The 21111-nt window shown below is 41.0% G+C and overlaps 1 protein-coding gene and 1 long non-coding RNA gene across 3 annotated transcripts; one reads left to right on the plus strand and one right to left on the minus strand.

Moving 5' to 3' along the window:
- Nucleotides 1-68: 68 nt before the first annotated feature.
- LOC103465811 (uncharacterized) lies at nucleotides 69-1730 on the minus strand. The gene is made up of 3 exons (XR_533853.1): nucleotides 1527-1730; nucleotides 227-369; nucleotides 69-143 (listed from the first exon to the last, which is right to left on the minus strand). It is a non-coding gene; the product is annotated as an uncharacterized LOC103465811 (long non-coding RNA).
- Nucleotides 1731-17440: 15710 nt separating this feature from the next.
- Nucleotides 17441-20691, plus strand: pthlhb (parathyroid hormone-like hormone b). Of its 2 annotated transcripts, none has more exons than XM_008410980.2 (3): nucleotides 17441-17789; nucleotides 17959-18079; nucleotides 18647-20691. In XM_008410980.2, exons 2-3 carry the CDS (start codon nucleotides 17976-17978, stop codon nucleotides 19035-19037), a joined length of 495 nt encoding a protein of 164 aa, XP_008409202.1. In that variant the 5' UTR covers nucleotides 17441-17789; nucleotides 17959-17975; the 3' UTR covers nucleotides 19038-20691. The 2 variants fall into 2 exon arrangements, with proteins under 2 accessions (XP_008409202.1, XP_008409203.1); XM_008410981.2 differs by having other exon boundaries at nucleotides 17441-17784.
- The last annotated feature ends 420 nt before the right edge of the window (nucleotides 20692-21111 follow it).

Raw genomic sequence — 21111 nt, forward strand, 5'->3', positions numbered from 1 at the left:
CTTTAATGAGTTCAAAGAGCACCGGGGTGGTATAACCCAACTTCAGACATGTATTACAATAAACCTACTGTCTGTGATTGACTTCTGAGGTGGCTTTTGTTTTGTTCTCCAGCCAAGGGTGGATGTCCTCCAGATTTGTGGGTCTATGAAAGTCATAAAATTCATTGATCATCAGTCCAACACAAAGATATCTGGAAAGTGAACATAATACTCTGCCCTTTCTCACATTCTTTACCAACGTTTATGAATCGTTGCACATTTTGTCCAAGCTTGTAGATAGTCAAACGGCCAGCAACCTTTCCCGACCGTTCCCTTTCTGCGGAAACGCTGAAACATTATAGCTGACATGACACTTTCCTGGCCACTCACCTGCAGGAAACAAAGTAAAAAAAAAAAAAAAACAGTTTTCATTTTAAACATAAAAGACTGCTGATCAGCTTATATTTTGTTTTCAGCACGCCAATCTACAAGTTCCTCTAAGTCCAGGCTTCCATCGGCCGCAAAAACCTACACATTCCTCCTCTGGGTCCGACCGCAGAGGCAGCTCGCCTCCTCCGTCGACCAAAACTCACTGTGAACGTTTCAAAGAGGAATTGACTCTCCAAGAAACACTGCCAACTTTACCGCTGAAATAGATTTCAATAAATTTTAATTTCCGCAGCCACTTTTCCTGGTCTTGAGAAGGTAATGAATTAGCAAACAAGGGCCTCAAAAGAATTCCCTCCCATTACTCTTTGCTCAATGAATTACTGTCGACCACACAAGAAAAACAAAGGATGGCAAGTTTATTTTGCTGCGGTGGGTCGTTTCAACATAGCAATTATTCACTGACACCACCATCAAAGGTTCTTCAATCAAAGACAGAGTACTCTGTAATGCATCGTCACATTATTATTAATAATAAAAAAATAAAAATGGAGGCATGTTTTGTATATTTTGACACAGGAAAAACTTACACTTGCTCAATATTAGTGCTGGAAGAAAGTTATTGCAGCAAAGCTGACTAAAATGATGAAAAACAAAACAGTCACATAAAGTCAATAATCAACCCAAACTACAGCGCAGTTACAGTTATTTTAAAGAGGACATTGAAAGTATGTTTTTAAAGAACAAAAATACAATATTTACTTTACAGTTCTGTAGAAGAAATAGTTTTACGCACAACTGAGCAGATTTAGTCTATTCAGTGTAAATGTCAAGAAAATAAAAATGTTTAAAATAGAAATAAAAGCAAACAAACAAAAAAAAACCCTCAGAAAATTTTAATTATTATCCAAACATTGTACAAAAACATGTCTTTGCATGTACAGCAAATTACAAAAAAAGTTTCTGAGCTTTTTGGGATTTTGTATCATTGTGAAGCGGAAGAAAAAAAAAACATAATTGGACTTACTAATTCTACCACAGATTTTTAATGAGGTTGAGGTTTTGACTAGGCCATGTTGATGAATAAATAACTCTTGACCCTTCCTGACGCAAACACACTAGAAGGTTGAAGATTTATCAAATGCGAGAAAACCTCTCACTGCTTTGGTGAACTTGGTCGCTGCCGTTGCCAGGAGCGTCCCCGTTTTTATCTGCGTGAGCTTGCAGTAACTGTGGCCGTCTGTGTCTGCGTACGTGTGCACTTAAGTGGCCTGCGTGTGGCCAGACTCGACGGGCTGATCTTGGCCCCCGGCTCCTGCTGGCGTTCAGCGTGTCTGTAAAGAAACAGCTGGAGGCAAAGCCAACACCGGTCGCACTCAGGCGCTCGGCTCTGCCGTCGGCGACAGATTCCAGAACTTTCCACCCGCCCGCGTTGCCATGCCAACGGGTCTTGGCACGCCGCGGCTGTCCTCATCTGCACACCTGGCCCACCAAGGGTCCAGAATCACCTCTCCTGTCGCTGTGTGATGAACAGGTCATTTACAACCCAAGTGTTTGTGTGTTTTTCAGAGTTATGGGCCCGGGTAAAGAAAACAGCACGGCACTGGACCTCCAGCGCTTCGCTCTAATCAAACAGAGCCAAGGATCGCAGCCCTGTAGACTAGCTGGGCTTACATTCGGTCAGGCTGTCACTGTGGAAAAGAAGAGTCCGTTAATAAAACAGTTCAGTGAGGACTTGTTGTTGATTGTCTATGATTGGATGCTCTTGTGGCTTGAGTTGGACTTATTGGGATGGAGAAACAAGATTTACAACTCCTACAAGAGTTAAATTGGTTCTCACAGACTGGTTCTATAGATACTTCTATGTATATTATTGTAAAAGACAATGTTTTTTCAAATGCGTCGGTGCGGTGATCTTTGCCAACAGGTGGGGTAAGGTAAGGTCATTTTATTTATGTAGCACATTTTCAGCAACAAATATTTATAAGTTGAAAGCGTTTACATTAATTAAGTGGAAATGCACCAAAACAACAAACTAAAGGAAAGAGCAAAAATAAATAAAGAAAACAAAGAAGTATAAAACTACAAGTTAGTTCCCCATGTTTAAGAATAAGTAGTCCGCAATTTATAAACAAGTAGGTTTTTTTTTCTCTGTATTCTTGTTCTGATAAAACTAGACTGTGCTTTCTAAGTTTGCTCTAGATTTGTAAAGCAACAGGAGTTTCTCTGGGTCTTAAAGGTTTAATGCTGAGTGTTTAATGCTAAGGTAATGAGTAGTTTCTCTAGAAAAACTAATGGGAGTTTTCTCTGGATTTTAAGATTGTCCTGTTCTAGGTTGAGTAAAATATATAAACTAGATGCTATAAACTAGAGTTCTGGTTTGCTACAATAAGTATAAGTACTACATAATTTATAAGCTATTAGGGGTTTCTCTGGATTCTTGTTCTGATAAAGCTAAATGTCGCTTCTCCATGTTTGATTCTACAAAGTAGATTTCAATTTACTATTCTGATATCCTCCAAACATTTTCTTCCTGTCTTGAAACACCCACCTGCAGAGAAGATACCTGTGTGAAATTTCTTGTTGGTTTCATCATCTCTTCAAGCAAACTGAATTAAAAACACATCAGTCTGTGTGAATCTGTGGTTTAGCTGTAGCTAAAGCCAGATAGAGACCCGATTCACGAAAGTCAAAATCTTCTGGTGTTACTATGACTGCATACACATTAGTGATAACATTACTGATTCTTTACAACAACATGAAGATAAACAGATTCACATCGGTGTGATAAACAGTGACGTAGGCGTAAGTAAAGAAATAGCATAGTATTTCGCAGGCTGAAAACGAGATAAAAGATTATGAAACCAGAAAAAACACTGTGCGGTACGAGCGTAAAACGGCCAGACTGAGACCATTACTCTCATTACGGAGGCTTAATGTTGCACCACATTTACCTTCAGAGTTAGGAATGACCTCACACACTTAACTATGTTTTGTCTGCAAGTCAGAAAAAACAGTTCAATTTGCCCAATGTTTTGCTACGTGACCTGGCTGCAATTTGCCATACAAGCAAATAACCATCATGTCATTACGGAGGTTACAGAGTCGTACTCAGTAAAATAGAAAGCGCCTCCCAAAGAGGCCTGTTAGTCAGACCAAAATTACCTTTTGAAAATAACAACCCTCATTAAGCATTCTTTTAATTAAACACACCACATTTCTGCAATATTTTCTACTGGTCTGACGTAAAGTTCTACTTTTAGCAGAAAAACGTCAAAATGAACAGAAATAAAATTTCCGTGTAATTCATGTACTGTAGATAATGTGTTGCTGACATTAATGACGTTTTGTAATTTATTGAATATGACTGTAAACGTGATTATTATAGAGTATGTGGTATTCTGTGTGTTTGACCGAATAAGTCCTGAAGGACAATAGCCTGGGTACATTTTAATGGATATCTTTTTCTTCATTTAAAAACAAACTCTAAATAAAGCACATGGTGACAGTGGAGACGAATTACTTCTCAGTATTTACGGCCATCTGCTGCCACTCACCGGGGATCGAGAGGTCAGAGAAGTGTTGGCCCAGGATGAGTTTTTATGGGAAGAAATATCTATCAACCAGAAATCACTGAATCAATAATATTTACCATGGAACAGGTTAACAAATCAGTTACAGCAGCATTTCTGTTAACAGTGTGTCCTGGTAAACACAGAGTCACTGAGCCACTTTAAGAGAGCCGAGTAAACAGAGGGAGAATTACTAATAAAATGCCAGTCCCTTTGAAAAGTATCTAAACTCCTTTTAGATAAAAAGATCTTTAATAAAGTTTTGCATTCCAAACTGTCTGAGGAGATTTCCTTTACTTAGATTCAAGCTTTGTTGGCTCCAGACCTTTCACATGTTTTTGTTTTGTTGTTGTTGCCCAGAGCAACAGCAGCTCTGTTTTTTAGTGAAAAATGTCTTGGTTCATTTTGTTTTAATAGATCCTATCATTTTACTTCCTTTATGAGTCAGGTAACAAAAACATTGCCGGTGAGTGTAGCTTGTTGTTTCCGTGTCAGGCTGTGATTTTATGCCATTAGATAAATATATAATTACAGAACAGCAAAAATACAGCACATCTTCGTCACCAACATATCTCTGTATGTTGGTTAAAAAGTAAAACAAATATTATCTGTCAAGTGGAAAACTTAAGTTGGAGTTTTGGTGTTAAACTATTTAGTTCATGTCAGATGCTAACTTTGAAGAAACTGAATATTTTTGCTCTGATGGAATTGGATTCTGTAGAGAGACGTCGTACTTACTGGCCAAAATACAAATAAATATAATTGATTAGTAATTAAGAGTATATTGTTCCTTAAAAAGTAAACAGCATGAAATTGCTGCTGAAAAAAGACAAATGTTGATGCTGTGAAAAGGGGATTTTACCTCCTGGAGCCTTGAGTTGTTCTCAGACATAAACTCAAGATCTTGGCAGCAAACTAACAATTTGGTTTTTGTACTCATGACTAGCCATTCTAATTCATTTTTGGAAAAAGAAAATGAAAAATGTCATAACCTGATATTCAAGGAGGAGAAGTAAGAGGTTAGGCACGTCATAAAATGCACATTTCACCTGGTTTATTTTGGCTCAAACATTTTTTAGCTTAGCGGAGAAACTATTTTGAATTTGTGCTGGACGCAGTCGCCACCCAGGATTCTCCGAGTGTAAATTTACACACAAACATTCTCTCCCACAGTCGGGGTGGAGCATAAAGAGAAAACACGATTTGTGCATGGATGTCCGGCATGTGAACACTTTGATTGATGGGCAGCTGCAGCACACAGGCCGATCCTTATTGAAGGCGAGAGGCTGCCAGCTCTGACGGATGCGTGGGCTTCGTTCTCCTTGGTAAATGATCAGGTGTTTGACTGTCTGGTAGGAAGGAAGTCCTTATTAATTTTGAGAAGGCCACGGCTCAGCAACCTCAGTTATGCCTGCTCACACACACACACACACGCACACACACACGCTCACAGATACATGATCACACGCAAACAGAATCCCATCCAAACAGCACACGCTGTGGTTCGTTACCGTACGGCAGAGCTGGTGTGCTGTTACACGAAGAGGCCTGATTGGGTGCAGAGACGAACAGCTGCAAAGGTGTTAAAATAAATCCGAAAACATCTGGGGGGTTTCTTCTGGGTGATTTTTATTTTTATTTCCTAGATTTTATTGCCGTAAGATGTTTAAAATTTGTATATTTTTACTCACTTGGCAGCGGTGGGACTAGTGAACAAATAGAGTAAGGGTTGTTCCAGTATACACTGGAGTGTCCTGTCCAAACTAAACTCTGATTTGTGGATTCGACGTCAGTTTCATCCACAGTGTTAGCTGGGGAGCCGTGCGGCCAAGTTTTGCGCAGCTATGTTTTTTAAAATGAACATCTGGAAACACTGCATCACCGCTTTTGAGCAATTTTTTGATGATCTAATAAATGTGGATTTTCCCTAAAAATCTAGATGTGCCTCAAATCCCTTATGATTACTTTTTGGCTGTGACTGTGTGGTATTACGTGTTGCTTATTCGGTTGTGCTTAGATGTCGTCAAAGTGTCTGTGTAGACCACACAGCAGATTTTTACTTTGTTCAGATCCAAAGCGTTACTGTCCCTACATCCAGACAGTAAAACTTGAGACAGATAATCTAAGAAAAAAAAAGTAAACTCCTCTTCCTCCTCTCAGCCGTCGTATTGCCATCTATAGAAATGCCCCACTCCTGATCAGAAATGACCAATCATAACCAGGTGGAGGGTTTTAGTGCTGACAATCATGCTTATGCATGCATCACTGATGTTCCCCCTTGCTCTGAGCTACGCTGCAGCTAGTCCACCACAATGAATGCTCAGGTCATCGATGATGGCAGATAAACGCTTTTCCTGGGACGTTAAGTTGTTTCTCCACCATTCGCACGTTGAGCAGCATGTACACGAGCATTATTGACAACACTAGGAGCTTTCTCCTTGCTCTGATTTGTTGTTTCTAACCCTAATCTTAATCCTTTTACACAGATTAGCTGTCTCATAATGTATTTTTTTTTTACAAATATATGAAACAGATTTTTGTAAAAGTTTCATGCTTTTAATGCGTTTAATGTTCTGCAAAATTTTATTGATTCTCCTCGGATTTTTTAACACTTCAACATACAAGACAAGACAGGAAACAGAAAAAAGCCACTTAAGTTTTAATGGATCTTATTTTGGAATTTAGAAAAACATTCATATTCATATATTTTTTTTCCATCCTGATTTTCTACAGAATCGCTTAACTTGTAACCACTTCCTTCACAATACGGCATTATTTAAAGTTTCAAAGTGGTCTTTATGCTCGGTAGCTGGCACGGGAATTCCCCCCGTCCCCCGCTGACGTGAACAGAAACGACTGACCTGCAAAACGAACATATCACACCTACACAGCCACTTCTCTCCCACCATTAACACCAAACCTTAAGCAGCTACAACAGCTCCTTTCCCCTGTAATCCATCTGCACCACAAAGCTGCGCTCTCCCTGGGGGCACGGCAATATAAACATGTTCAGCTTGCCTCAGTATTTCCAATGCCACCCATGCAAGCCTTACCCCATCTGAGAGAAAGAGGATCTCAGTCTGAATAAGTGCCGCTTTATTTACGATTCTTACAAAACAAACTTTAAAAAGCTTAATTCCCTTTTACTCATGCAGCGGAGACGCAATGAAAGCCCGGCGTTATGTTACAAGGGCCGGGAGACCATTGGCAGCATTAAATAAACAGTTGTGAGCTCTGACTTCCTTCCTTGCTTTACAAGGGGATGCAGATTGAAGAGACGTACTGGCTGTTGTGAGCAAATTCGCCTCATGGATTTAGACTGCTGGAAAACCACATTCCGACAGAAAACAAGATGTCTGGCTAGGGCCCATGTTTGAATTACGCTTGGTGTTGATTTATCTCCTGCCCAGAGAGTGTAATTGAATGCTTAATAGACTCACTGTTCATTAGCAGATTTACATTTCTGTACATTTACATAATCGGAACCTTGTCATAGCATAAGAAAATGCTATTTTTGAGGTTTCCGCACACTGGGTGGCCATTGGGAAATCGTAGAAATTGTCTATAGAACAGAGACGAAAACAAGATGAAACAGTCACAACAGCTCACGGTTTACAACATTCATATTTATATTATGATGTTTTAAAGCAGTTTTTGATTGAGGGTGTGCTGTGGTGGCACAGGGGTTAAGCACAGCCCACATATGGAGGCCTCAGTCCTTGACACGGATGTCCCAGGTTCAATTCCCAGCCTGGCGACCCTTGCTGCATGTCTTCTCCCATTACCCACCTTCCTTTCACCTAAATAAAGGCCACTAGAGCCAATAAAACCTTTAAAAAAACAGTTCTTGATTAAATAAATGCCAGGTAAGAAAATAAAAAGCAAATGACGTTTAGTTTTAGTTACAGTTGGGTCGTTGCGTGTTTATTTTTGATGGCTATGCTGTTAGCTTAGCTGTTTTTCATTGTTGGTTCAGAAGAACCTTGGCAAAAATCACAAATATTTACAGTCTTTTTAATGTTTTTGGTTGGCAGTACTTGCTGCTTAGCTTGAAACTTTTCTGACTTTGGGTAAGTTTCAATTTATATAGGGGTTGATCTATTGGAAAAGGAAGCAATGAGTTTTAACAAAATGTGTTTAATCATCACTTGCCACCGTTATTACAATAAATCCTTAACATATCTTGATAAAATTTGAAGCTCACATCACTGCCAGTCCTTATTGTTCACCTTCCAGGAGGGAGGAAAACAACCCTAAACATGCAACCAGGCTGGTTAAAGCTAAAGGATATCCACGATTTGGAATTATTTTATCAAAGTTCAGACTTACATCTAAGTGAAAATCTGGGGGGGAGAATTTAAAATGACCGTTCATAGATGCTCTTCGTTTAACAAGACTATCGCACAAGATCCCAACGCTGCGGGTTTTTGCTGCTGTGCAACGAGATTCAAGGGGGTATAAATACTTTTGTGAGGCACAGTATCAAACCTTTAAATAATAAAAAAAAAAATCTAAAAATCCCTCCACTGAAGTTTCTCCAGTCATATTTTCTAGCACTTCGAGACTTCCTACTCTCTGGTTTCTACATTAATGTCCTCTTGGGTTGTCCAAACTCTAAAATGAGTGCCACGTTCTCCGGTTCTCTCGGAGAGGCAGAAAACTGAGAGGTGAAAACTGAGGCCTTGGGAGTGCCGTGCCAGTCACCGTGCCCTGGTGAGAACGAAGCGGGTGGCCTCGTTCGACACAGGATAAAGCTGTCCAGAGGCTGCCTTCAGCATCCGCGTCTGTCTGCCAAGCACTGTTAGCGTGTCCCAGTGCTGGCCGGGAGGACAAGACTGCTCAACAAGGCCTCTGCATTGAGTGCGGTCCATTTAAAATAACCTACGGATAAATAAATACAAGACCAAAGTTCACTGTGCCGTAATTGGCCAGGAAACCAACAGAGACAAGCTCATTTACTGTAAATGGATCAGCTTAGAGTCTGAGAAGTGCACTTGGCCGGGGCTGTGCATTATAACGATTTGGAAATTTTCAAGTGAAGCATAGTTTCTCGCGTTGAAATATTCACACTGAGATGGCTTGTATTTTTTCACGACCAAATCCTGACTGCGTGGGCATGCCAGAGCAGGTAAATATAGCTCGATGTCAAAAAAAAAAAAAAAAATGAAAAAAAAAGACGCTTATGAATGATGTAGAACAAAGTGATATGCACACACGCTTGGAAGGATGACAAATTCTGACATCAGGGGTCTTCAGGCTGGGATGGGAAAGATTTTAAAGGCATAGGTGTGTAATCTCTCTCTTACCCTCACACGCACGCACGCGCACACACGTACACACACACGCACACACACACACACACACACACACACACACACACACACACACACACACACACACACACGCACACACAGTGGTTTGCCTGGCCAACCTTGTTGACCCACTAGCTTAGCTGTGGTTGCACGCTGGACGCAAAGCACTCATTAACGATTTGAGCCCACTCTTCACTTATGCAAACAAACAGAGTCAGCCATCATTACCGTAATGCCACATGCGTGTGGTCTTCTCCGTCAGACCTCTATTGATTATTCAGTTTTGGTTTTTGTAAATTTTTTATTTTTTAATTTTTTTACTTTTGAGCAAAATAACACGATTTGTCAGGCGAGGAGAGGACAGGAAGATCTCCAACAGTCGTCGCCATAAAGCGTTTCAAACACCGGTGGGCATCGTGTCCAGATATTACACTGGTCGCAGTAGCCGCTGCAGCGCCACGGCCAGCCCCACCGCATCACTCAAAGCCACAAAAAATAAAACACCACAGTGGGTTTTATGTTGTGTGTAAAACGCCATCGTAACTCGGGGCGTTCGCCCCCCCTCTCCGCCGGCTCCGTTTTCTGCCCCGAGACAGAGCTATCTTTACATGGACGAGCTCTGACTGTGAGCGCTGCCCTGTATGTTGCTTGGCAGCCTGGCTGAAGTTTATGGTAATGGTTTGGGTGATAGGTCAGGGGCATGAGGGTGGTGGCCACTGTTGATGGCTGTGTGGGGTGTTAGGCCGCGTCCAGCTGGCCTACGAGTCGCTCCTGAGGTCAGTGTGTTTGTGTGAGGCTGGAGGGGCGGGGGGTTGGAGGGGGGCTTAGACATTGAGCAGCTTGTGGTTTAGGTTTGCGGGACAAGTGTGGGGTAAGAGCCCTCCCGCTCCCTTCTTCCATTAGGCCCGGAGCACAGGGCCCACTGCAGAGAGTCGAGACCTGCGCCCCTCCAACCCATCACCCCCGCCCGCCGCGCCACTGCAGCTGCCAAGAGAGAAATGCTAATGCGCTGGGCACCTTCTCAGGCCAGGTCAAAGACTGAAGCTGTTGACTTATTTTTTGCGTTTGGAATCAATCAGAAATATTTTCTAGGACACTTGTTTTTTTTAAAAAATCCCACGCACAAAAACAATTCAGCTTTTACTTGGAAGCTAAAGTGTAAAATAATAATAAAAAAAAAAAAGCAGCACAGGTCAGCTGAGCCTAGCCGTGCCAGGGAGGAATCGTTTCATCTTAGAAATACATTTTACAGGCAAACCGTCCAGTGGCAAATATTTCCTGTCTGACAAATAATGATTTAATGTACCTGCACTCTAGACCGAGTACAGACAGCACGCTTTTGTCCTCGCAGGACCTCCCCGACTCGCTGTCTCCAGGAGGCTGACATTTATGGCGAACATAAAAACAATATGTAGTTGTAAATATGAAATCGGCCCTGCTAAGCACTACCTGAGGAGGATTACCGTACATCAGGCAGCTGAAACAGAAACAGACAAATCTTACAGCTCAGTTCGGATCAAATAAATGCGCAGCGCGGGAGGCCGTGTTTGGTTAACCCTGAGCAGGAATTAGGTAATGTTCAGGATGTATGCCTCTTTAAGTGGTGAAGTGGCGACCCTTCTCTGACACTCTGATTAAACACTCCATTGTGCATTGTTGGACAAAACCTAAAAAAATGTGCATTTTGAGTTGGAGTTTTTCCCACTGAAGTGTGTAATGCATGAAGTAGTTTAACGTGTTATGTTTAATGTTGCTGAAGTCATGGTTTGGGTCTAAAGTCTCTTTCTTAGGACACAATGTTTTTTTTTTTTTTCCCCTTAATATCATTATTTGATTGTATTTTACCAGCAATATTTCTACGTGTGTATTTGTGTTTCATTTTTAGAGGCACAATGACATTTTTAATCTTAATTACTCAATTAGTTTCTATGGAAACTATATTCATTTAGATTCACTGCCACCCATTTGATTTCCTATGAGGTTTGCGGCTCTTTTTTACTCATCATCATTTGTTGTGCTCGGTAATAGTCAAGCCAAATCCACATTTTATTTTATTCAATCCACATTCAACTGATAAACTAAATCTTTCTGGAAAATGTATTTCTTACTACGACTTCGATTTGTCGCATTGAGGCCTAAGAAAAAACGTAAAAAGGATCAAAATTAAAGGGATTTATCAGAAAATTTTTAGTGAGTTTATGTTAAGAGGTAACAAGGAGTTCATATCTTACGTACAGTAAATAATGACTCTCTTGTCGTCACTTTGTTTAACTCCAGACTAAATGGTCCCTAAAGCTGAAGCGAACAGCTCGTCTGAGTGGACGTTTACTGTTTTAAAGCAATTCCACTTTCCACATTATTTTTTAATCCAACTGCCCAGAAGTAGAAAAAAAAAAGTTTAATGTCATATTAGTTATAAATTTGCACAGCTAAAACAACAGAACAATTTAGTTTCACAGTCACGCCGGAAGTCCTGTGTGAGCCGAACAATGATGACCTCAATCTGACCTCATTACTTGGGGGTACGATGAACAAACTTAGTCATTTTTCTGTCGCTTAAAAGCAACCATGAGTTATTATGCTGTGGTTGAAAACCACCCACTAACCTAACCCCAACCTTAAAATGTAAAACTGTCTTTTTATGGACTGCATGAAACCTGGCTATAAAAAATGACCAAGAAACCACTGACTCAAAAGAAAACCGGTTGGATCGATTCGACGCTCTGGTCTGCTGAACATTCATTTGAAAGAAGCAGAGCTGCTGAAAACAGCCAAACCTGGAAGAGGTGAGGGAGGCTAAAGAGCTTTCCTCACATGACGGTTATGATTAGTAGGCGTGAATGAGCTGCAGAAGACTCTCCAAAAAAAAAAAAAAAAAAAATGCTCACAATAAAACATTTTAAAGCAGGCTTCAAATGAACTACCTGAAATGGTCCGTACAGTAACGCGTGTTAAGAAGCCATTAAGAGGGAAAAGCAGCTCTGCAAATGTAATTTTTCAAGTGAGGTTTTCCAGGATAACAAACTTTAGGTTCTCATATGAGCACTTCAAAGCCATGAATGCAACATAAGAGGGACAAAATATACTTTAAAACCTCAAATATTTGAAAGAAAAGAAAAAAAAAGAATGACATTTAGTTTGAAACGCTGCTGTACTCAACCTGTTTTAAGATGCCTCGGATTAGGTTGAAGTGAAAACCTAGCGCGTATTGTTGTTGTGTAATAACGTCACTAGGAAAGAGAAAATTTTGAACCAATACATCATGCATACATAAATTACACGGTGAATAGATGTAACAGAAGTAGGAACTGTTGCAGTTTCCCAAGCCAGAGTTTATGACATAATAGGGTGGGTCTTTTTCAGGGAACGAGGACAACACCTCTAAAAATAGGCTTGAAACGCTCCACGTAAAATAAATGTTTTTCTTGGTGCCTGGTGCATGGGCCTGTTGTTTGGAGAACAAGGGTGCAAATACTTAGAAGCCTACCTGGGTGGGTGGGCGTGCTCCGAGTGCTGGACGTGTGAACGTGGAGTCGGTGCGGTGCAAGAGAGGGATGAAAAACGAACAGCAATACTGTTCTGTGTTGAGAGTGCAATTTAGCATGAATCAAAAGCAGCTTTCCTGGCTCCTTTTCCACAGGCTTCAGTCTGCCAGGAAATGGGATTTTTTTTTTTTTGCAGGTAAAGTCTTTGCAGAAAGGAATCAGATGAGGTATTTTTTTCCCCCCACGAAATGGTAAAGTGTTGGGTCTGACTCTCTGGAAACAGAAGAAAGTTTGATTTTAGAGAGAGAGCGTGGGGGTCCCACAGCTCCAAAACCTTCATGGACTTAGGGCTGAATTGAATGATTACTGCTTGTAAAACATTCAGTTTTCTATTAAATACCACCAACCCGACTTGCCCAACTATGCAACTAATCATCGCCACACAAAGAGATATTTTAAAGATTTTAGTCGGAAATATTCCCAAATATCACAAAATATTTGCAAGTTCACAAAAACGAAACATTTATGAAAAACAAGTTTTTGCCTATCTGTGGTATAAATAATCTATGTTTTTTCTTTTGCGTGTTGGCTAAAACTATTATCACGTTGAGACAGTGTAATATGAGACAGATATTTTGTAAAAAGATTAGTCTCTTCCACCTTCTTCCTGAAGTGTTATTGCCATTGGAAGAAGTGCAAAAAGCAACAACCAATCATAGCCAAGAAGGCGGGTTTTAGCGTTGCCTATCAACCTCATGTGCTCAATGTGCTGATGGCGGAGAAACAACTTACTGTTACTGGAAAACTATTTATCAGTGGCCATGCTAACTAGCCTGAGCATTCAAAACAGGCTGTGCTAGCTGCAGCAGATAGAGGAATGGGGAAAAGTGGGAGGGAGGAATAATCAGCACCACATGGAGAGTGATTAACAGCACTAAGACCCACCTCCTGTCTCTGATTGGTTGTTTCTAGTTAGCACTGGGAGAAGGCAGAGGAGCTAAATTTTTTTTCACGTTCTCACATACTGTCAAAATATGGTGATAGTTTCAACAAATGAGTAAAAACAAAAAAAAATATATATATTTTTTTAATAAAAGTTACTGCAGCTTTAACAGCTGAACACATGAGATGGGTTGCCAGATGTTCCTCTTTCATTTGAGTTTGCTAGAAAGTTTTTTTTTCTTTTTCTGGCGACCATGCCCAATTAAAATTTCTTACTAATCTCAAATTTGTTGGACAAAACATGAGAAAAAAGTGGATATTTCTTAGTAGATACAGTATATCAAGAACCAGCTGCAAATATCAAACCAACCAAGGGAAAATTACGTAATTTTGTTCTTTAGCTCTCAGATAAAGAAATAAAGTCTGTGTTCTTGGGGAGCGTATATTGGCCTCATGTTTCCTTACCTGTTCTTTACTCCTGGCAGTCTCCTTTGAGCTTACATAATGCAGAGATAGACTGTGCAAGGTCAACCCACTGTGCTCAGATCGCCGGTTGTTTCACACAGACACTGTGAAAACTAAATCCCTGCTGCAGCTAAATATCATGAGTACTGCTTCAAAAGAGCAGTAATTTATTGACTTTAATAAAGATAAAGTCATTTGTGGACATATTGTACCGACGGAGTTCACATTAAAGCAAAATAAGAAACCAGAATAAGACACCCAGTTTTATTATCTGGGAAACGTCGCGCTCCGTCGCCTTTATGGACCAGATCTTGGTCCCTGGTCGAGTAATTTGTCATAGGTGTGGCGCGAACCGTGTGGCGCCTCGTGCCTCAGCCTTGGCCATCGCTCCACTTGCTTCATGACCCTTCCACAAAACGTGTTTTAAACAACTTTATTGGACAAATTTAAAACTTTTTTTTTTTTTTGCATAACTATTTCATTAAATTACCCATTTTTCCTCCCAAGCCAGACCATTAGGAAAAGTAAATATGCTAGTAAGGATCTCTAATAAGCAGCTGGATATTTTCCTGCTAAAAAATTATTTTTTGTCAAGAAACAAATATGTTTTCTTTTTCAAACAATTTGTAGTCAAGCAGTCAACACATTCTCATTATCAGAGAAGAGCATATTTATTTTAGAAGTCCCAAACATTCTTCTTTTTTTTTTCCAAATGTGGTTTTAGATCATCTTCTTACAAGTCAAAATATTGACTAAAACAACCATTTGACCTGACCACAAAGTGTGATAAAAGGAAAACGGACCACCAACGGTATCTCTGTCCACCAAGAACGCAGGTTTCCACCGACGAAGGAACAGCCACATAAAATCATGTAATCCTTGCACCGTCTTTATGAACCATAGAGACGTTAAAGGAAACATAAATGGATCACCGAAATCTCTGGGTTTTAACACAGTACGCTCTGTTGCCCAGGAAGAACTGATCAAAACCCAGGAATGATTCATGGCAACGTTTAAACGGATTGCACCAGGCAACTGAATCGAAGCAACAGCGCAGGACTGCTGGTAATTCTGCGCACACCCACACTAAATCCGATTTTCACTGTTAACTTTCATTTGTTTCCAATTACAGTATGCAATAATTACTTTGAAAGCTTGAAGAAACGGCAGAACAAACTGTACCAAATAAGAATTTATGGGACCAAGCTTGCCAGCTGCGTGATGATGAAGAAAAAGAACGTAGGAATGCAGTAAAATCTCTGTGAAAATGTAATTTTGTGGGATCGAAAGCTCTTTTTTTTTTGTCCAGGAAACGCAAAACGAGAACACAACTGTTGTTCAACTGTCCATTTTGAAACAGATTGTCTTGGAAAGTGTGTTGACCCCTTTACGACTATAGTTGCCATCAGAAGTCACCAGGTGTGTCTAACTTAATCTCAGAATAATTACAGCCGTTCTTTGACGTCCTCAGGTTTTTTTTGGGGAACGGTGACGAGCGAACAGCATCACGAAGGCCTAGAAACACACCAAAAGGTCAGGCATAAATATATCTAGAAGTATGAAGCAGGGTTAGGTTGTAAAACAATATCCAAAGCTTTGAGTATCTCCCGGAGCTCCCTTCAATCCGTCGTCTGAAAATAGAAATAGTAAGGCACAACTGCAAACTTACGAAGACCGATCGCAGAATTAAACAGGCTGGACACGGTGAGAACTGGAGCAGAGAAACGGCCCAGAGGTTCACGGTGATTTGAAACTGCAATGTCACGAGCCAAATGGGAAAACTACCAAAAAAACAAAAACAATGTATGTTGGTTTGTCCAAAAGTCTAGGCTTTATGGAAATGTGACAAGAAGAAAACCATTGTTAGAAGAAAGACGTAAAACATCCAGTTTGCAGTCCATCACTAAGAGGACGAAACAAACAAAAAGGAAAAGGCTCTGTTCAGTTGAGGACAACATTGTGCCTTTTTTTTTTTTTTGGTACATGCAAGATGATACACGTTCCAACAAAAATAATAAAATAAAGAAAGGACACTTTGAGCTATCTCCATGGTGATGCATGGTGGTAGCACCATCATGCTGTGGGGATGCTGTCCTGACTTGACTTTAAGGCATGAGACTGAGGTTGAGATGAACCTTTAATGCTTAAAATCACCCATTCTCACCCTGCCAATAAACAGGAGTAACAAGCCAACAGAAAAAAAAAACAACACGTCCAGAGAGCCGGAGGAGACCAGTGGAGTTTTTCATTTAACCCTGGCTGCTTCTGTCGGAAACCTTTTTAGAGTTACACATTTTAAAGTAAGAATTAAAATCGCGCACAAAAAAAAAGCGACAACCTTGCCACTGACCTTGCAATGGAAAGTCCTTTTTTTTTTTTATCCGCGCTGCAGTTTTCCCTGCCAATAAAGTTTAACAAATGTAAAGCTGTGTAACATCTCACACGCAGTCGTAGCTTGCGCTGCAGTACTTGAATATTTCTTCCCATGGGCAGCTCCGACGCTAACCTTTGGAGTGTTTTCACGTCACTTTGTCACAGAGTTAATTATTTTTATACGACTTGGATCCCTATCCAAACAGCGAATCTGGGAGTAAACAGCGCTGCCATAAAACGACGCACTCTTCTCTCTGCTTTAGGTGAATATGTGAGCGCCCCCCTCCCTCCCCGCCTCAGAAGCCACTGTGACCATTCGGTGGTGAGTTGGTTTGCCGAGGCAAAACGACGGTGAACTGAACCGTCTGCAGCGAGAGGCTGTGGGTTGGATTTCTTTGAGGTTATGGTCATTCTCCCCTGGGAGAGTGGTTAGGCCGAGGTGTTTTGCTTGGAGGAACCCTGCCCCTCGCCTTCAACCGTTCACTCTCCACTTGGTTAACGTTGGTTACCCCTATACACTAATGTTTTCTACGAAAGATTCACCACTGCATGCTTTATTTATGGCCTCTTCTTGTTTGGGTGTGTGGAAAAGTGTTTGATATCATTAAAATAACATGTGCTAAAGAGTTTCTCTTTCTTTCTCTGTGTGCGGTGGTCCTTCGGGCGTCTTTCCATGTCACAGCAGGTGTGTGTGTATGTGTGCGTGTGTGTGTGAAGGGTAAGGGGGGAGGAACAAAGGTGAGGGGTTGGAAGGTTGGGGAGGGTGCACAGACTGGATCGAGGCTGAGGTGGCTGCATCTTCACCTAAAGCGGAGTTTAACTTTCACTCAGCTCCACTCGCACACACAGGCTCCCTCACTGCGCCGGACGGAGATGTTTTCTTTCTCGGCTCGGGCCACCAGAGATGATGCTGCTGCTGCTGCTGCTTCAGAGTAACTCTTCATAGAGCTTGCTGGAGAACAGGGTAGCGTTGCAACGCCGCAGCTAATGGGGCTGCTGCTGCTGCTGCTGTTGCTGCTCTTTCTATCTTTGTCCCTCTTTTAATTTGGACACTGGGGAGAAATAAATAGCTCCACACACACTGTTGGGAGGCAAATGAATGGAGGAGACTCGTGGGGAATTTCCCAAGGCTGACGTTACACCAAAAGAGATACTAGATGGACAGAAAAAATGCACATGGCAGGATCATTTCAAATGTTTTCCAACATATTTTTCTCTGGAGTTTAATTTCTTAACCTTTGGCGTTTTTTGTGGAATTTAACTGGAAAGGTTGTGTAAGTTCAGATTTCTCTTTTTTTTCTTTTCCTTTTTTATCTATTAATTTATTTGTTTTATTAATTAGAAATCTGTAGAGAGCAGTAAATCTTAAAAATCTAAAAATGAATGAAATATGTTTTATTTATTCATTCATTCAGTAACTCATAACGTGATTTTGTTCTTCAGATTTTTGTGGATCGAGCATGTTTGCTTTAGTGCTGCTTCACCAGTGGAGTCTGGCTGTGTCTTTGCTCTGCTTCCCAGTGACTTTCGAGGGGAGAACAGCTGATGGGCTCATTAACAGAACGTAAGTCATATTTTACAGTTTACAACTGAATGCACAAACTTTAGGATTAGCGTAAAAATGCCATTGTGTCGAAATACACTAAAAAGTTTCAACTAATTCTTTTTAAAAAGTGCAGAACAATTTTACATGGACGTAATAAAGTAAGAAACATGTGAGTGAGTGTGTGTGTGTGGGTGCGTGTGTGTGTGGGTGTGTGGGGGGGTTCTTTTCTCTTAGGCTGGTCTTAAAGTCAGAGTAGTGACAGGTCTCAGGCATGTTTGTGCTGCCACCTACTGTACTGAGGTTTCCTGAATCCTGTCCATAAATTTTAGCTGCCTCACATAAACTCAACACTGCGGAGTGAAAAAACCCACCAAGCGCGACAGGAAAAACTAAGAATTGTTGTTTTACATCTTTGATATATACCAAATAAACATTTGATAATCATAAGAATGTTAAAAAAGGCTAAAGAGAAGCAGCACATATTGTCAGTAGATAAAGTATACGGAAGCCCCAAACATCAAAATTAAGCTCATTTTCAACACTTTCTCTCTGTTTTTAACAAACCCTCCTTTCTGCTTCTGTCAGGAGAAGGTCGGTGAGCCACGCCCAGCTGTTGCATGACAAGAGCCGCTCCATCCAGGAGTACAGGCGCCGCACGTGGCTGCAGGAGCTGCTGGACGAGGTGCACACGGCCGGGGAGCACGCTCCACCTGTGCAGAGCCGGACCCAGAGCCAAGTGTTCAGCGGGAGCAGCCTGCAGCAGAAGCCCCAAGGGGCCAGCAAGGACCTCCTAGAGAGGGTAAACCTGGACGGGGCCGTCCCCCACCTCACCCAGGAGACCAACAAAGCCGCGGCCTACAAGGAGCACGACCTTAAAGTTGCCACCAAGAGGAAAAAAAAGGTCCGGTTAGGGCGACGCAGAGAGAACGAGAAGAAGAGGAGAAGAGCCCGCGCCGCCGTCGGGAAGGGGCCGTGAAGAGACAAGGGACCCCGTCTATAGACCCAGTACCCTTTTTTTTTTTTTTTTAAATGGTTCTGCACTAAGACACTGACACAGACTGATCCCTGACAGACTGTTTCTGGAGTCGGGGTTGTGCTTGTACGATAAACTGTTTGTATTTTGCATACTTCCTGGAGTTTCAACATGAAATCTTAGGTTCATATTTATTAGGAAGATCGTCCCGCCTCTGTAACTCGGTCGTCCCTGGGACATCTTTTTTGTATGCATTGTAATCTATAACCAAACGTGTATGCAGGCCGAGCGGACGAGGAAATGCTTATTTTCCTTCCGCGTAAGAACCTAAAAAGAACAAGAAATCTGACAAACTGCTCAGGTCACCACACGGTCACGGTGAAAAGAAAGTACACCCTCTTCCGATGTCAGAAATTAACGCTCTGAGCTTAAAAGTACTTCTCTCTGACCTCAGGTGTATAAAAACCCACAACAGATTTCAGTACGTCATTAATCATTAAACAAATATGAAGTCAATACGGCTGAAAGTCATTACGGCCTATGACTCAATAATTTGCTGAGCCGCCATTAGCTGGATCTAGTAACTCAAATCGATGTGTATCCCTTTTCTCCTCCCACTTCTTTCTATGCAGCATTTTGTTTCGTTGTTTCAGTGCGATTCTAGATTAGCTTAATGTCAGAAATATGGCTGCAGAACATCCTCATGAAAACCTTCGCGTGCAGACTGGTTCACCTTCAGCTCAAAGGTGAGTCTGGGTCCTCTCCAGATCATCAGCCCTCCACCGCCGTGTCTGAAAGTCGGGCTGATGCGTCGATGTCAATGTGATGCTTTCGTCTCTCACCAAACATGGTCAAGTCAAGTTTTTAGTCATGAGGTTCACACAGATGCATTACTGCAAACCTGACAGTAGTTTGTGACATTTCTGGCAAACCTCATTAACAAGCTCACTCTTCTGTATCCTTTTCTGCTTGTACTGTCATAAACTTTTTTTTTTTTTTTACATTTACAGGCCTGTAGAGTATGAGATGTATATTTACGGATGCTTTGGCATTTATTTAAGCATTGCACATTGGTGGAAGGTCCTTTCCTGAGAAGATTGTCAACTGTCTTACATATTTTTCACAGAAGAAATAAACATCTCATCGTAGACTAAGAGGCATCAGCAGCAGGTTTTTCTCCTTGGCGCTATGGCAACAAAGATCTTACACCTGTCGATGGTTGTTCAATCAATCAAGCCGTTTCGATTTGCAGAGGGTTAACTTTCTTTTTGCCTGACTGTACCTCTGTTCAAACGGTTCAGCCATAATTTATTTCACTTTGAAAGCCTATATTTATTTTGTGAATGTATCACGGTGCTGCTGATTTAATTCCATTATGCACTTTAGTTACATAAGTTGTGGTTGAATTTTAGCGTAGCGACTGTTGTTGATGGTACTGCTTTCCTTCCTCCTCACCTCAGATCCCTTATGGACTCATAACTTATCAGAGGCATCGTCAGAAAAAACGCTTCTGTTGAGTTAAGTTACAGTTTGTTTGTTTTTTTTTTTGTGCTTTTTTTGATTAGAATAAATAAGCCAAAGCTCAACCCAGCTTCGTTGTTCTGGACTTGCACTGAGGGAATGCTGTACATGTTTCCAGTTAATCAAACATTAAAAAAGTAGCTTTTAGGTACTTTTTTGATTTGTGGTGTCTTTATTGACCTTGTTGCCAGACATGCACGTTTTTATGTTGCCAGATCGGGTCGGTTCAAGTGATTTTATAGTTCTGGACAGTAGTGGGTGTGGCTTGATAAAGTTGATCTGTGCTTTTTTTAAAAATACGTGGTCAATCACAGTTAAATCATGGCCTATATCGCTTTAACTCTTTTCCCTTTATAGATAACAATCCCATTTAAAAATGGCACTTTGTAGTTCTGTTTATCTTTGTATGTCATTAAAATAAATCCATTAGTTGATCTTAAACAACAAGGCAAAACCAGCTTAATTTAGCACTTTTATGACGCTGCAGCTCCCTGGAAAGTCTAAAAATAAACATTGATCTAACTTATTAAGTATTTTCAATTTCTTTAATATATAT

Source organism: Poecilia reticulata, linkage group LG6 (genome assembly GCF_000633615.1).
Source record: "Poecilia reticulata strain Guanapo linkage group LG6, Guppy_female_1.0+MT, whole genome shotgun sequence".
In the NCBI taxonomy this organism is placed as follows: domain Eukaryota; kingdom Metazoa; phylum Chordata; class Actinopteri; order Cyprinodontiformes; family Poeciliidae; genus Poecilia; species Poecilia reticulata.